Source organism: Elephantulus edwardii, unplaced genomic scaffold (genome assembly GCF_000299155.1).
Source record: "Elephantulus edwardii isolate Elephantulus edwardi_28Jun2011 unplaced genomic scaffold, EleEdw1.0 scaffold00084, whole genome shotgun sequence".
NCBI lineage: Eukaryota > Metazoa > Chordata > Mammalia > Macroscelidea > Macroscelididae > Elephantulus > Elephantulus edwardii.
The window spans coordinates 13795335-13813201 of NW_006399834.1; the positions used below are offsets into that span (position 1 = coordinate 13795335).

The 17867-nt window shown below is 38.2% G+C and overlaps 1 protein-coding gene across 1 annotated transcript in view; it reads left to right on the forward strand.

Moving 5' to 3' along the window:
- LOC102852110 (neuronal PAS domain-containing protein 3-like) overlaps positions 1–17867 on the forward strand; it is a 1291857-nt gene that overhangs the window by 925820 nt on the left and 348170 nt on the right. The window contains exon 5 of the mRNA XM_006889981.1: positions 1178–1267. Within this exon, the coding sequence (XP_006890043.1) occupies positions 1178–1267 (90 nt within the window). The remainder of the gene's footprint in view (positions 1–1177; positions 1268–17867) is intronic.

The window sequence follows — 17867 nt, forward strand, 5'->3', positions numbered from 1 at the left end:
TATATATATTTATTTCCCATATAATGTTCATTATTTAGGAGACAAAAATTACTGCTGAAATTTGAGGCAGTCTTGTGTGCAGAATCTTGTGTGCTATATCCATCTTCCTATATTTTGAAAAATATCCTGTTAATCCAGGATTTGCACATATGTTTTTCTCAGTGTGGAGTTTTTGTGTTTCCAGATTTACAGCTGGTGTTAACACCACTAATTCTTTTTTTCAAAAAAACCAAAACCCAAACTTCTTTTCCTGTGCAAACACCACTTTTGCTGCCTACCTTGTTCAAAAAAGAAAGAAAGAAATAAAAGAAGATGGAAAGATGATGGAGGGTATAAAATACACTTGAATTGCAAGAATTTGAAACAAATTTATTCTCAATTTGAGTGGTATATTGCAATTGAAGCCCACGATGATTTATACCATTCATCAAACTGAAAATCCCTTCAATTGGAAAGTGGACTAAGGTTTCAAGAGTTACAGATGATATGTTGCATCCTTCATTCCTCACTCCTCTTCTTCTTTTATTTCCATTTCAAGAGTTGTAATGGAAACTAGATCTATCACAATAAAACTTTAATATAGAGTTTTGCAAAGAAGGATTACAGTTTATAAGGTTTCAGACTATAAATGCTCACCCATAATGTATTGACTTTTCCTGTTTGTTGTAACACAATAGGCATGGAAAGCAAGAAGGGTATAATCCTTTATTAATTAGGAAATTATTGATGTCCATTGTAGTTCAAGTGGTGATTTGACTTGTGCTTCCCATAGTAACCCCTTTTCTCCCATTATTCCATTCTCCCATAATTTCCATTTCTCTTCAGTTATTTAACAGAATCTTGTTGATTTAATCTCAGTCACCACTAAATAAAGAAAATAAATTAAGGAGGTCTCCTAAAATCAGCATAAACCTTTTTTATGCATGAATGTAATATATCTTGATCACAATGACAAAGACATAAAGGAAGACTCCTAGGCTTAATTCAAGCCTTTAATTTGTTCATGTATAATGCAACATTAAAAGATCCTAGAGCTTCTCTCCAGCTGAAAGAATGAAATGGTGAAATGACCCTAGATCCAATGTATGTTGCTTTGTATCGGCTTCCTTATTCATTGAATCTCTGTCTTCTATATTTATTAACCTATGTACCTCTCTCTTTTTCTCTCTGCCTACAGTCCCTGGATGGATTTGTATTTGCACTAAATCAAGAAGGAAAATTTTTGTACATTTCCGAAACAGTCTCCATCTACCTAGGCCTCTCACAAGTAAGTGAAACAATTTAGATTCTCTGTGGTGATTGTGAAAAGCAGCTTCAGCCTCATGCTTTTTTCTTCTTTGAATGATATTCGGCTTAGCATGAATTAACAAATCTATTATTTAATAGCTTTACCCGAGTCTCATGTAGGAAGAAGTGAGAAGCTTGTGTGTCAGTATTGAATGTTAGGAGTAAACTTGTGCTCCAAAACTTTAGTCTCCTTCCCTGCCCCCTCCCAAGGATCATTATTAATTTATTGAGAACAAACGAAGTTTCTTCCCTTGGTTGTTTTGAACTTTGAAACCTCTGTGCCCGGTAGGAGAGGGACACACTAATAGTGCTTCCCTTGTGTCCTATTACTGGATGTTTATGGAGTACCCTGCATTATCCTGGGAGCTGACACAATGGCAGGGAGTCATTTGGAGTCAAGAAATGCTGAAAGAGACCATTAAAATATGTTGCAGGGAGGGTTCTAGTAAAGGTGTATTTTGCTGCCTTCACTTGCTGAAAGATAGTTTCATAAAATAAGATGGCCTTTCATTATTTGCCATTTAATCACTCATAATGTGTTTGTCAGAGGTTACAAGAAAAGAAGACAGGGACATACAGTGCAAAGGGGTAAAATACTGGACCTTAGTTCTTGATAGTTTCCTTGAACATAAAAATTTTAGTCCCACAGGCTCCTGAGATATAGTCTGCATCTACAGAATGTTAAAATATCCTGAAGAAATGTTTGGACTTCAGCTAATTATCTAGGGTTTTATTTTCCTCCATAAAAATGCTGCACTTCTGGGACTTTGCACCCACAGGTGATAGGCTGAATTTGACCCTTTGCATCTGATGGTTTGGCATGAGGGAAACACTGCCTCAATAATGTGTGTGATGATTTGCCAACTTGGCGAATCTACTTCTCATTCAGTTGCTCCTTGGAATTGAAGACGGAGATAAGATTTGTCACTCTTCTCTTAAGTGAGACTCACACTCAGCTCAGTGCTTCTGAGAATTGCCACAGCTCTAGGAAAACATCCAGCATTGCTGAAGCATTCTGGCCACTAGTGAGTTTTCTGGTTAATAGTTAAATCAAGAAAGCCATTGGAAAATGATACAGGGGGGTATTTGACACTTGTGGTGGGTTGGAGAAAGAGGAAAAACATTGCCAAAATCTACTGCTAAGAATCCAAACCAGGGGTCCATTAACTTTTCCTTGAAGAACAGGCAAGCTATTGGCTCTGGCATGTGGAGTAAATCGGTTTAATGTGAACTTAAACAAGCCAACTGAGCTATTGTTAACTCGGTATTAGTATTCTTGTATCTTATTGAAATCTCTGGTTTTGTAATAGCCTTTATAGACTTTAAGCCTTGTCTTAATCTGTTTGGGACCTAGTATCAAGAATCCCCAATTTTGAAATTGGTGCACCACCATGTTGTTAATGCTGTGTAAAACTGGAAACACTACTGTTTGTTGTTCGGCGGCAGTGCCCATGTTCGTCTGTTTTATGCATAGTATCCAACAAAGTTTAATAAGCCAGTAAAGAAGAAGGATGAATAATTAGTTTAAGCAGGTAAATGCTAATTAGGGAACTCCTGAAAAGCATCCATTATATACCAGCTCAAAACACATTTTACAGCCCTGGTTAGTGGTGTAATCCAAATTCTGTCAAGGCAACTGCATTTTCTGTAATTGAGATGTGTATGTTTGCTTTGCATAACAGATGGCTCTGTATGCTTAGACTGATAGCTAGGAAAATAATAATTGCATTATTCTGGCCAAAAGAATATTAGCTCTTGGGTTTTGGCCATTTCAGTCAGTCCTCCTGCCAGCACAGCATATGCACATATATGGATTGGATTTTCAAGGAAATTGATGCATCTGGAATAGTGTGGCCATCTGAAATATCATCTGTTCAAGAAAAATTTGGCTTTAACCCTGTGCTGGTTTCTCCTTTAAAAACAGTTTAATTCATTGCTCCTCAACTATAGTACTGAGTCAATTGTTTCTTAAAATCTAAGGCAAATAATTGAGGTTTCTGTAGAATAAAGTGGCTATGTAGATAGAGTGCAGTATTTGGCAATTTCTGCCCTGCTTTTATAGGTGATAGGTTTTAAGTACATACCAATAGTCAGCGTATTGACTCGTCTGGGAGTAGACTCAAGGTAGTATGTGTTGGAGCCTTCTCTGTGTTTAATGCTGGCACAGCTGGTTGACTCTGCAGGTAGACGCTAAGCGCTGTAAGACAGAGGACTTCGTTTGGCAGCAGTGTACAGTGGAAAGGGTTAAGGGTAAATCAGTAAAAACACTGTTTTGTATATATCAGTGTATGTACTTAGAATTCAGAAACAGTGTAGGAATAGTTGGGGTTAATATGAGAATCATATAATCATGGTATATTTTGGCATTTGGTAAATGTCATAAGCACGATGGAGAATCTGTAAGCAAAAATTTGGGGAAAGTGTTTCCAACTCAGTTAAGGTGTAAAGTCCTTACAGCATAATGGAGAACGTTCCAAGCTTCTTCACTGCCCCTTTCTGCATGGGGTGGGAGTTTTTATGGGCCATAAACAATGTAAAATGTACTATAGATATTCAGTTGCACATTGCCTCGTACATGCACATCCGTGCGCACACACATTCCTCTTAATATGTTATGTGTGAACCAACTGCTTCTGTTCTTATAGCACTGCCTAGGTGATTAGTCCACCAAATTATAGGCAACAATAAGGAGTCTATTATAGTTCCTCCTTTCCTTTTAAAATAGTGGGTTTTTTAAAATAAATATATTGCAACACTGTCATCAGTGACAGATTCAACCGAAGTGTTGAGGAACGTTTTGAGCATGTCATAGTTTGTTAGTCATAGCATTGCTCTGGCTGTGTTGCTAACTCTCTAGATATGCCTTCCTCAGTTTTATTTTCTCTCAACATGTAAATAAATATGGCAGCTTTAAGATGGCTTATGCTCAGGGAAGAATTAGACTTCCTTTTTGGCTCTTGAGGAAAGAAAGTAGGGAAAGTTGCAGAGTACTGCTGTGTGGCACGCAAGAGAGACAGACAGAGCTGAATTTCCCCTTATTCCCCATCAAATGTACCAGAACTCAGTGTTCAGGATGTGTGCATGACGTTGCTCTGTTAAGCAATGGTGGTGAGAACGGGAATGAAGTGGACAGTAATAATGCCCAAACTTCACGTTGCCACAGGCATATATTTAACCTAATATCTGAGCAGAGGGTTTGGGTTTTAGAAAACAGGCATTGTTGACTGCACAAAGAATAAAGCTGATTCCAGGTACTCAACATGAGGCCTTCCCTTCAGGGGGAATCCTACAATACCTATGCTGAGTTTGTTTTGCATAGACAGTAAATGACTACTTATACCTGGTGATAGTATTCAGAGCTGCGAAGGACAAGTCCGCTCTCTAGCCGCCAAGGAATAGGCAGAAGTGAAAATGAAGGAAGCTAACAGAGCAGGTTCCTGAACACTAAAAATGTTGCAATGATTTGTAGCCAGCTTTTATTAAATCTCTTCCAACGTGTAAGGGGTTTAATCACCACAGAATTCACAAGGGAATTTACATGATAAATAAGAAGCAGTTGTAGTTGATATAAGACTTGAAGCTTAGAGAAATATTTATTTGTTGGCTTTCTCTTTCCACAAAGGGTTTGAAATAACTTGCATAAATATATACAATAAAAATAGAACTAGGGATTCAGGGGAAAACAAAAGTAGGTAATAGGAGAATACAAATGAGGCTTATAAGAAGAAGTGTAAATTATCTGATCAGGCTTCATATATACCTATGAGCTTCCTGGTAACCAAAGCAAAAAGGGAAATGCCAATCAACCATCAAAAATAGCTCAGCCAGCAGTGTCTTTAGTAAAGCAAAGTTCTACTAGAAACCAAATCTGAAAACAGTTTTCTATTTTAATCTTTCCATTGACGCTAACATGGATTATGACATATCAATTTACTTCCATTGGAGTTCACTTTTACAGCAAAGCTGAAACAATAGCCTGGATAACAAATAGGAGCATGCATTTTCACATCTCAGCCACTGGCCTGCCAAACAGTGGTTCAAGAGCTGATGTTCTGGCATCCAGCCTTCACAACTGCTTTGACTCCTTGGGTGACTGATGCAGTTTTAATTTACATTTCCCTTTCTATTCTTTTAACTCTGTGTTTTCTTTCACATTCTCGTGGGAGTCAGCATTCTAGTTGCCAGAGGAGGAGGATGAGCCTCTTTGACTAATGAGAGGATAAAAATGGACTTGTGCCTCCTGAAAACGTCTTTTCCTTGAAAGTGAGGTGAGAGGTGATGATTCTGATGCGCCTGCACATATGCTGGCAAAATGTTTGCAAGTTAGCACAGAGCCCCACGTAAAACAAAATAAGATCTCCCTCAAACTGGGAAATTAGCAGATTTTTTTTTTGTAGTTGTGATATCATTCGAAAATGCCATACATGCCAGGCTAAGCCCTCTCTTGAAATGTGTTCTAATCACCCCCCACCTCCTCCAGTGCTCAGCATGCATATAACGAGTCACTTCCCTTCTCACCGAGTCCCCACCCTCAGATAAGATATTTCCTTGCTATTGTAAGCCAGCCAGAAGGTAGCTGCAGACAAGGTTACAAATTGGCTTGTTTCAAGGCAGCTTGCTGAAAGGGGCAGGGTAGCTACAGATAATAATAAGAGCTAATAGAGGTGAAGGTGAAAGGGGTAAATGGTTATTTTAAATTTGCTTTTTTTTATTTTAAGTTATGCAGATATATTTACCGCGAACTCCTTTCCCCATCCTGTTGTTCATCTCCATATTTTAGATTTCTCTGCATTTGTTATATAGAATGGCAAATAAAATTACAGCTACAGCACACCAAGTACAAGGTCAAATAAATGACAGTGCTCAGTCTATTTGTGAAGCTATTCTGAAAGGGAACCATGGTGCCAAATGTGGTTTATTTGAATAATAAAGAAGAATTAGATTCCCCTGATAACTTGGCTGAGGGCCAATAAATCACTGGAGGTTAAAGATGCTTTGCAACTGCCATGTCTTCCTTTTGCTTTTCCAAAGTGCACACCTCAACTCTTCCACTCTAGGTTTTTCAATGCAAATCGAGTTAAGGTTAGTATGTGGTTAATACTCTCACTTCCCTGCTTGTAAAAGATATATATTTCATTAGTGAGGGGGTAAAAAGAAGACATTAACTTTGCTTACAAGTCATTGCTCTTATTTGGCATCATCACATCCTAGAGAGCGGGGATATGGAGGTTCAGGGGGAAGAGAAAGGTATTATTTCCACCTAGCAGAGGGAATGGAACATGGAGCCAAGTGTTAGCATTTGTGCCCTTATTGTTTACAAATTTATGCAAGGCTAAGATAACTGGAGTTCCTTCAGTAAATGAATGCTTGCAATCTTCCACATAAAATCCTGTGCTCTCTTTTGAAAGTCTAGATACTTAATGTGAAGAAAGTATCAATTTCTAGAGCTGATGGGTTTTCTGTTTGTTTTTTTGTAGGGAGGCTGTATTTTCCCTCCTGTACTAATCATAAAAAGTTCATCCCTTCTTGGTGTAACAAAGAAAAATGCCCTTTTGAATGCAGAGACTCTGAGGGTTTAGAGACTATTGAGAAAATATAAGTATCAAAATAATTCAGAAACAGTACAAGGCACAGTGGCACATTATCAATTTACAACATTTAAATTGATAAATGCTTGGTGGTGAAGGCCTACAAGGGCACTTTGAAAAGCAAATAGCGACCTGGTGAAGAAATTGATTTTTCCCCCCCGAAAATGACTGCATGATGCATCATTTGACTGCATGCTGTCCGAGTGCTTGACAGAGATAATCTCAGCAATCCCACGGGTGACCTTATCGTTCTCACCAGGGCAACTTTGTCTACGCTCTGACTTTGTGCATGTCAAGGTTCCTCCCGGCAGGATCCTTCAGGGAAAAAGTTCCTCTGTTCGATCCAGATATTGAACTGCTCACTCTTTCCCCTTTTCTCCCACCCCACCCTCCCAAATAGGCAAACACTCCTCTTTATTTCATCCATAATTATGAATGAGCCAGGCAGGAGAGCGGGGCTATGCACTCTCTATCTTTGCTGAAGCCTCTCTTACCTTTTAGTTCATGTTAGTTCTTAGGGGATAGCCTACACAGGCAGGAGTCCTTTTATCAGAGAGAAGGGAAAATTCCCTAACGTTCTCCTAGAGTACATTCTCATCTTTAGCAAAATGGAGAAACCTTACCATTTCTAACCATTTTCTTCCTTGGAAGTATTTTGTTGTTTTGTTTTAGGTTTTTTATTTGTTTGTCTAATCTTCTTTCCCTATAAACTTTACCAAGAAAGGATTTTCAAGCTGTCTTAATTGACGTGTTACTTTCTTAGATTATCTCCCTCACCATCCAGCATTTCAGATTATTTTCCTGGAACTTAAAAATTATGTAACAGAGACCTAAATCCAGATACCACATTAACTTGTGCTATTTGATTGCGAATCCTTGTGACAGCCTCGGCTCCAGAGATTTGGTGTCATCCAAAAGGCTTCCTTAGGATTTATGGTGTCTGAAAAGTATTTTCTACTAGAAAGGAACAATTGATACTTTTTTCCCTATTTTGAAATTTTCTGTTGATATGTATGTATGTGTGTCTGCCTCTGTTTATCAGTAATTTTCCTTCCACACAGCTTGTCATTGGTAATTACAATTCTTGATTAGCCATTTCTTGAAAGCTGCAAGTACCCTGCCTAGTTTGGCCCCCTGAAGCTACAGTCTCCACTGCCTTTGACACCCTCGGTTCACCATATTCAACCCCTTTTACCTCCTTCTTTCATCCACAACATTAATTCTGAGTGAACAGGACGTGCTTCCTTGCTTTTGACAAGATTTGCTGCAGTCTCATGCGACAAAAACCCAACACTCATTCCAGATTCAGAAAGTAGGATTTATAACAGCATTTTAATTTAATGTTGGATGTCGAACATATAAAGAGATCACAGTAGTACTAGAGCTGAAAATTGATGCCTTTTTTATTAGTGTCCTCTCAGAAGTGGGTGAGACGCTGTTTGTGCAATGGAGCACAGAGCAGCACAGTCAGATGAATGAGGATATGCTATCTGCAAGGAATCATATTTCAAGCCACTGTCGGCCTCTATTGATGTGCTCAGAGTTGAAAGGTTATGCTGGTAAATGCCATCTGAATTTCCAGCATTAGAAATCGGTAGAATAATCTGCTAGCTGTCACTTTATGCTCAGCCTAAAAGCACTGGATGGGATGTTTTACTTATTTTAACTTCAAATTAATTTCTTATTGCCAATGCATTTCCTCTGTCCTCCATGCTTTAAATAAAGCTCCAAATGGGACTGATTTTTAACAGGTCTTAAGAGTAGGCCAAAACTCCGAAAGAAAGCAAAGAAATGTGCTTCCTTGTATGTGAGAATCACGCTCTTTATCTTTATTCCTTTGAACATATTTTATCAGCTAGTAAGGCTAAAACACAGAAAGTCTGTATGCAAAGAAGGCTTTTCTCATTAGAGTGAATCACAGAATTGCAGGACAATAAAACACAAGTTTGCCAGTTTCAAATGTACAAAATTGAAGATCTTCCACATGGCTTCTTAATTTCTAGAGTTAATGTGAGCCAGGGGAAAAAAGAAAATGGAGTATCTGCATTTTATGGTATCAGAAAATCTAGAAACAGTCATTGAAAAATATACTTTATAAGTAGCTGGATTGTTTTATTTGTGCGGATAAACTGAGCCCAGATTCATGTTTAAAGTAAAGCACCGAGCAAAAGTAAGAGGAAGATGAAAATTTAGTCGTCCTTCTAAGTCTGTAATTTATTCATTTTTAAATAATGAAACGGTGTTTTTCTGAATTAACCCATGTATTATTCATGCTGGCATTGGCAATGTAATGTCTCTCGGTTTTCAGGAAAGCAATGTACATTTCTTTGCCTGTCAGGCAGTATTTTCTATATGGTATTAGTTTAATGGCTTATTTTATTATGCAAACTTGGAAAGTAAAGATAATTTCTGTCCATAATGTGGTGCTTACACAGGCAATATATGCCAAATAATACCTCTACACCTAAGCCAGCTATCCTTCCTCAGTCAGCCAGGACCCTAGGAGACTGATGAGCAAATGCAAACTGCTCATATGAAGAGTAAGAAATGGCTTGACCTCTGGGAAGGAGGTCATAAAATCGTTAAATTCATGTGAAATCTAAATTTTATTTCTACACATACGCACACACACACAGTCACACTAAATCTATATTGGGTTTAGCTTTTACGTAAGAAGATAGGGGTTTCATGAAAGGAGTAACATAACAACAATTTCAGTTGGAATATAATAAGGAAATTGACTTTGCATTTTTTGCATAAGTTCTAGAACTAGGCTAGAACTTGGAAATTGATGCCAATTTTAGACAACAGATAGCTTGTGGCTTTTTATCACTCTTATTCCCCCTCCCCACTTTGGATTACAGTCCAAAGATGCAATCTCTTTTTCCTAGATAGTAATTTCTAAAGAGACTGCTAACAGTTGTTCCAGTGATCCAAAGCATCTTCTGCTATATATTTGTGTAAATATGTGTCTATTCACACGCTTGCATGCATATATAAGTGGGCAAAATTGTTTTTTCTCTCCTTTGGTTTTCATGCTTACCCTATTTTGTCTGCTGCTATAAATAAGTACCAAAATGATTCACTAAAGCAGCAAGCAAGGTTTTCCTTGGGGTGCTCCTCCCATTTCAGCCTCTTGCAGCAGCAAATTTACCACATTCAATAATAAGACAAAAACTTTCTCTGATGCCATTAATTTTTAATGTGCTGGCAGATTAAATCTACTGCTTTCAATAACTATGCAGACTTTTTGAGCACAAGAGAATGTATGCAGAAAGTTTTCACTGGGAAGTGGGAAAAAAAGTGTGATGTGCAGTTTGAGGAGAATTTAATGCCCTCACTAGATGTGACACACAATACCTGTGGGCTAAGGGCGGTACTTCATAGATCTCAGAAGTGTGTCAATAATACAATATTTGTACATCAAGGAAAGAGTTGGAGAATTTAGATTTTTGTAAAGGCAAACTCTATGTCAACAATGCTCTCCCTTTTGACTTTCTTGCTTTAATGGGAACCTTGTATGAGACAGCAGTCACTTCTTTTTGCTCTGCCAAGGAATCTATAGAAAATTGCCTCTTGATTTGGGGTGGGGGGGGGGAAGGATCCTTAGGGCTTTTAAGGAGAATATACATTAATTATGACTATTTATACCTCTTGATATTTATTAATCACTCTACAGCCTAATTTGACTTCTGGATGTTTTGTTTATATTGTGTTTTATTAGATTGCCTATCCTATTTGCACCAGCAGCCAGGGGATTCAAACCAGTGACCTTTCAAACCTCTCTGTTAAAAGCCAAACACATTCTATACTATACCACCAGGGCTATTGGATACTTAGACTTGATTAATACAAATCCCTGATGGTTAGACTTAATACTTCTTAGAAGCTTAAAACACATACAGAAATATGTTTGGCTATATATAGGACGAACGTAGAGAAGTGTTTCCAGGTAGCAGGAAGGGCAGCGATGGCAAGAATCTGGTTCTTTACCATAAAATGTGCAAGCTTGCTTTGTTTTAAGAAACATTAAACCAGCATTATTGCAAAATAACTAAGAAAGGAGCATTTGTATTATAAAATGCTCCTTTAAATGGCAAGTTCATTTTTTTGCTTTCAAAAGTTTATACATGGAACCATTATGTACTTAACACCAGCCAAAAGAGGTGAAGGGAGGGAAGAGAGTTACAAAAACTTTAAAAGTTCAAAAGTTTTCCATTTTAGTATCAATCAGAAGTGAGTAAAGAACAAATGAGACTGTTTATCACAACTTGTAAAGAGCAAACAAGGTTCACAGCTCCTAGTAAGTATAGCATCTCCACTCCTTTGGTTGCCAAATTACAGTGGGAATGTTGTTTGCAACCTGATCATCTGGACGAAGGACAGCATGATCAGACTTTAATACTAGTCATCCAGGATCACTACCAACTCTGCAGCAGAAATTTTTGCATGCTTGTGATACCTTGTCTGTGTATCTATGTGAATTAGAAAAGTCTGCACATCCCTGATGACAGAAGATGCAAATTCAAGGAAAATAATAGGTGAGACTGGGAACCAATTCGCTAAAATAAAAAGAAGAAACATAATTTTTCCAGTTCATTAATTAAAATTGACATTGCAGGGTTTGCAAAGACCAAGAAAGGACGATGCCATTTCACTACATTTCAAAACCTTTTCACTTGAGCAGACAAGTAAATCATGCAATTACTAGGGCTCATTCAGCTCTTTAGTAAAAACACGGGCCTGCAACCTTGGGTGTAGCATACATTGAAATTAGAGGAGTTGAACTGAAGATATTTCTAAAATGTCACAACTGCTCCATGACACTGGGTGATATGTTTATCCATTCATTATCACTGAGAACACCTGGGGTGGTGCTCAGGAAATCAGATAGTGCCTTTTAAAATAATTATAAAAGAAGCATAGATTAGCAAGCTGAGGGGAAAATAGACAATCCTAAATCACGATGTTGCTAATTTTGATCTATTTGGGGGCATCAGCTTCCAAGTCACAATATGTAAGAACTGTCAGCCGTGTAGAGGAGAGAGAGTGCCAAGAACAACTATTTCTAAAAAGCAAATGTTTCCTGGAGATGAAACCCCAGAATTAATTTTCTGTTTCTAAAATGAAGACACTCTGTTGATGGTGTTTCCCATTGTCACTTTCTAGTTTCTTCCTTCTGTCAAATAGACAGTTTGTCGTAACAGAAGCAGGAGAAGCACTCTGGATGGCAGTCCAGGGCACCTGGGTTCTGGCCTTGCCTCTGCTACTGATTAGGCTTCAAAACCTTCCCGAAACCTGTATCTTCATTTTCTTAAGTGTAAAATGAAGTGATGATTGCTCAGACTCTATCTTTAAAATGTGCACTTTCTGCAATTCATTCGACACTGGGCATTTTCTTGTAAGCAGTAGGGTATGGCTGGGGGGAGGGGAGCCTGGAAGAAGTAGGCTATTTTATTTTTAACCTTCAAAGGAATTTAGTTGAGCAGATGCTACCCTGAACTAGTCAGAGTAGAAAAGAAATGATATGGCTTTTAAAGGGCACATCTAGCATATCTACTGGGGTAAAGTAATTCTGGCAATGCTTCAAAGGATATAACTTTTGATGGTAAAATAGGTAGGCTATGGAATGAAATCACATATGGCAGGCTGTCAAAGTCTCCTACACTTTCAGTACATTTATATAAGTGCAAATGGAGGCTGCTTAGATGGAGTCCCTAGCAATTTCCTACTAAGACTGCTTTCAGATTATCTGATATTATTTGACTAAATTATCTCCATAGAAGCTGAGAACAACTTTTATGATCAAATATTTTGAAATTCGTTTTCCTCATTGACAGATTATTTGAAATATGAATTGCTCTCATTTGAGTACTTGTAATTGAAAGGCTTTGGTAATGGCAATTATATAAAAACAAGGGTATTGTAGTGCTGTGTAGCATACTGAAGGAGATATGTTTATAGGTCAGTGATGTCAATAACTGTACTTCTTCCAGATACTTCATAGTTACCCTTTTATTCTAGGCTAATGCAAAGGACATACTGACTTTTTAACAAGGGTACTTCACTTTGGAGACTAAATACTGACTTTATTGACTGTAGACATTTAAACATAATTGATTCATATTTATCACATTTCTGAAACATTTTATAGGGTGTGTGAAGAGCAAAAAAAAAAAAGTAGGAAACATTGGAATATATAAAGTTTAGCAGTATTATTAGCTATCATTACCCACATGATTGCCTAGAGCATTACTAAAACAGTCCCTCAAAGTATCCCTGTCATGTAAGACTCTGTTTGTTATTGTGGGTGTCATTGAGTTGGAACTGACCCATAGCTGACCCTCTAGTGAGTTTTCAGAGGTGGTAAATCATATGTGAGGAGATTGCCAATCCTTCTCCTGTGAAGCAGCTGATGGATTTGAACCACATGCCTTTGTAGCACAGTTTCTTACCAGTAGTCCACCAGAGTACATCACAATTACCAATAAATATAACTAATATCTTTAAGCCCTTAATGAACTAGAAGAGTTCATTAAGATTCTAACCACTTTATTTCATAAAGTTTATTATAATTTAACTATTTTTGTGTATAAATGCTATTCCTGTTTTATTGGTAAGAAAACTGAGGCACAGCCATTAGTTTGCTCAAGGTGATACAACAAGATGATACAAGGTCATATGATCGATACATTTACTGGCACTGAGTTGATTCTGACTTGTGGTGAACCTCCATTGGATTCACAGAGGAGGACTGCCCCTTTTTCTCTGCAGAGCCTAGGTGAAAACTGCTGGAGATGTTTACCCTTTTGGTTAGCAGTGCAACACATTGTAGCCTATGCCATTTAAAGCCACCCAAAAGCCCTATAGGAGAAAGATGGGCAGTCACCTCCCATGTGACTTACAGCCCCAGAAAACCCACTGGAGTCAGCTATGAGTCAGTTCTGACTCCACAGCAATGTGAGAGAGTGAATGCAAGCTTCACACCAGGGCCCTTACTATTAACTACTACTGCTATGTTGGCTAGTTTTAGGCTATTAACAAACGCAATTATTCAAGTTTTATAGGTGAAGAGAAGCTGAGCCCTTAAGAGAAATGGCTGTTAAGAGAAACAGGAGCAATTGAGCATCCTGCTCAGCGTTGTAGTTATGTAAAATAAACTTCTTTAAAAAATAAAAAAGAATACTGTAAACTGAAGAAAAAAAAAGGTAAAATTACATAGCTGCATCTGAAAAATTCTCATCTTACATATATTTAGAAATAATCAAGTATTGAATAGTTGTTGTTGTTGTTGTTAGGGACTATTGAGTTAAGTACAACTCACAGAAACCCTATGAACAACAGATCCAGACCCTGCCCCGTCCTATGACGTCCTAATCATTTATGACATACATAAATCCATCCTTTGCAGCAATCATTGTGTCACTCCGTCTCCTTGAGGGTCCTCCTCTCTTTTACTGACCATCCACCTTGCCAAGTTTTGATGTCCCTTTCCAAGGAATAGCCTCTCCTAACAACATACCCAAAGTATGTGAGGTGAAGCTTTGACATCTGTGCTTTCAAGGAGCACTCTGGCTGTACTCTCCAAGACCTACTAATCAATAAGAGTCTGGACAAAGATGTCCTTAATGTTCTCCACATATTTAATATGCTGTTATGCATGACCACTCTTGAGTAGCACTTACGAGTGAACTACATGTGCTAGCAACTATTGTTATTGTTGTGTACTGTCAAGTCAGATTCACCCCATATGCTGACCAGTGGGTTTTCAGAGGCACTTAATCACATGGGAGAAGATGGCCCACCCCACTCCCATAGAGAAACTGGTACATTCAAACCATGTACTTTTGGGTTACCAGCACATCTATAGCTCCAAAACAAATATAGTCTTTGCCCTTAATGATCTAATGTCACCAAGTTGAAATAGATTTGGTGGCCAAGCTATTGAGCCAAAAACCAAATGCACTGCCATGGAGTGGATTCATACTCAACACTGACCCCAAAGGGGCTGTTTGATTGATTTTTCTAAGGCTTTGACTCTTTAGGGAAGGACGCAGCCTCATCTTTTACTCTCAGAGTACATGGTGAGTTGATCTCATCAGTTAGCAGCCAAGTACTTAAACACTGTGTCACTAAGGCTTTGTGCTGACCAAACTGAAGATGCTGTTATATTGTTATATGCCTTCAAGTCGGAGCCGACTCATATTAACCTTAAGTATAACAGAACAAAACCCTGCCCAATCCTGTGCCAACCTCATACTCTCTGCTGTGCTTTTAAGACTCTTGCTGCAGTCATTGAGTCATCCCTATCATTGAGGGTCTGATTTTAATGGGTAGTGAATGTCGCAAGCTTAATACAGAGGTGCACTAAGAATCACAGGACCAGAGGCTGTGATCATTAACTCTGCCTAGAGAAGTTGGTGAAGGGTTTTCAAAAGAAATAACATTAGGTCAGACTTTGACACATAGGTGGATGTTTTCTACGTAGAAAAGTAAAGGTGGCAGTTCAGATAGAGAGAGGCATATGCACAAGGTGCATGTTTCCTATGGTCAGATATGAGTCCAGAAAGGCAGAAAGAGCCTTGTCAGGGAAAGCTAAAGATATTTACTTTCTTTTTTAGACTCAGAGGACCCATGACATAATTTAAAGTATAACACTAGCTTTGTAATAAAGAATAAAAAATTCTGGGTAAAAAAAAAAGATAAATGGTACCGTTCAATTAAAGGTTTAATAATTGACTCTCAATTTATTGCCCACGAATTGGAACTGACTCATAGCTAAATCTCCAGTGAATTTTCAGAGGCTGTAAATTTCATGAGAAGAGAGAAAATTATGTTCATGTCTTATTTTTACACTGACAGTCTGTCAAAGTGTTCAAGAACTGATTTATGTTCTAAAATAGACTGCCAGACCTTTCTGTTGTGGCACCTCTGGGTGAATCAAGCTCTAAACTTTCAGTTATCAGCTAAGCACTTCTTAGAGACTCCTACAGTAGTATGACAGTTGTTAGTGTGTGTTATTGGGTAATTTCCAACTCATGGTGACCCCATAGTATGGAACAGAAGTTTCACATACAATATCCTAGCCTGTAATCCACAGAGGAATAGCTCCCCAGGCTATTAGTGCCTTATGGGTTTGAACCAGAGGGAGGACCAGTAAGAAAAATAAGAACATAGATTTGAAAGACCTTTTTCCATATAAAATCATTGCCTTAGTAATGGACCAAATTAAAGAAGTAGTGACAAAGTAAAAAAGAGGTTTTGTGCATTTTTATGATGTAGTTGCCTTTGAGCTTTGGTGCTGGAGAAGAGTATTGAATGTACCATGGACTGCCAAGAAAACAAACAGATTCATCCTAGAGAGGGTTAAACCAGGCTACTCCTTGAAGGCAAGGATTCTGGGGCTTCGCCTGACATACTTTGGACATGTTGTAAGGAGAGACAGGTATTTAGCGAGGGACATCATGCTGGGTAGAGTAGAGGGACAGCGCAGGAGGGGAAGATCCTCTATGAGGTGGATTGATTCAGTGACTGGGGTAATCGGGATGGGTTTGTCAGAGGCAATGAGATTGGCACGGGATAGAGCACAGTTTAGGGCTGTTGTACATAGGGTCGCTATGAGTTGCAAATGACTCGATGGCACATAACAACAACAACAACAGTTTCATCTTGGATATGTGGCATTTGAGAAGCTTATGGAGCTTCTGTTGAATAAAGCACAACTGACATCTCAGGTGATCAAAGTTACGGACATGGATGTGGTTCTTCACTGTTTCAAGTTAATCCTAACTCATAGAGACCAACCATTGGATTTCCAAGACTGTAGCACTTTATGGGGAGAGACTGGCCACCTTTCCCCCACCCTCAATTCCAATTGCTGACATCTTGATTGAGAATCTGACATGTTATGCCACCCAACCTCCTTGGTAAATAGTTACTAGATTCATTGGATCTGCACTCAAAGGGAGCAGATGAAATTACTGCAGAAAACTTCTTGTATAAGGAAGAAGGAGCAATGGTTGCTGATAGGCAACCTGTCGTTTTGCTGATAGAGGAAGAGAAAATAGCATATAATATAAAGCATAAATCATCAGAGAACAGCCTGGGAACTTTGGAAACCTAGTGGGTAGGAAGTTATACTGACCCGAAGAAGAATGGTTGGAATCAATCAGCTGTGCCAAACCATAAAGAAAACCCATTGGAATGTCAGTTATGAATCAGTTCCCCTTCAACAGTAATGAGTTGAGCTTTCTGAGCCAAGAGAATATCCTCATTTGAAAAACTGTGAGAAATTATTAGAAAATTTCAGAAGAAAAAGGAGATTTTTCAGAGGAGGTGTAATCAATAGTAGTTAACAAGTATCTCTGTGGTATAGTATGTGTTGCGCTACTAACCAAAAAAAAGGTCAATATTTTGAATCCACTTAACAGGAGGAAGCTGGCTAGTCTTCTCCTTTCAAGATGGATAGCGTTGAAAACCCAGTGGAAGGTTGCTATGAATCAGAATCCACCAGCAGTACTGTTAGACTTTTGTTTGTTTGGTTTTTTTATAGTCAGGAGTGTTTAAAAGTTAAAATATTATGAGGACAATAAAAAAGCCACTGAATTAGACCAGTGATTATAATCAGTAGAACTAGTGCAGACTATAGCCAAAAAGCAGTGGAATGCAGAGTGAGAGGTACAAATGTATTCAGTAAGTGTTGGCCTCTCATATATTTTGTAGTAAAGAAAGAAAAGTAGTTTGAGGAAATTAAAGAATTGAAGGCCCTAATTTTTAAACTCAGATGCTTTTGACATTAGATTGAGGAGTTTACTGTATGTGAATAAAGAAATATTAAAGGTTAAGAAGAGAGCTAATCACTGGAACTAGATCTCAAAGGATTAACTTGATTGTGGAAGAGGAAGTATAAAAGGACCAAGGAAATAAGCTGGGGTATCTCTTCAGAGGAGGAGAAATTTGGAGGTACAAGTGGGGGTAAGGTCTGAGAGATGC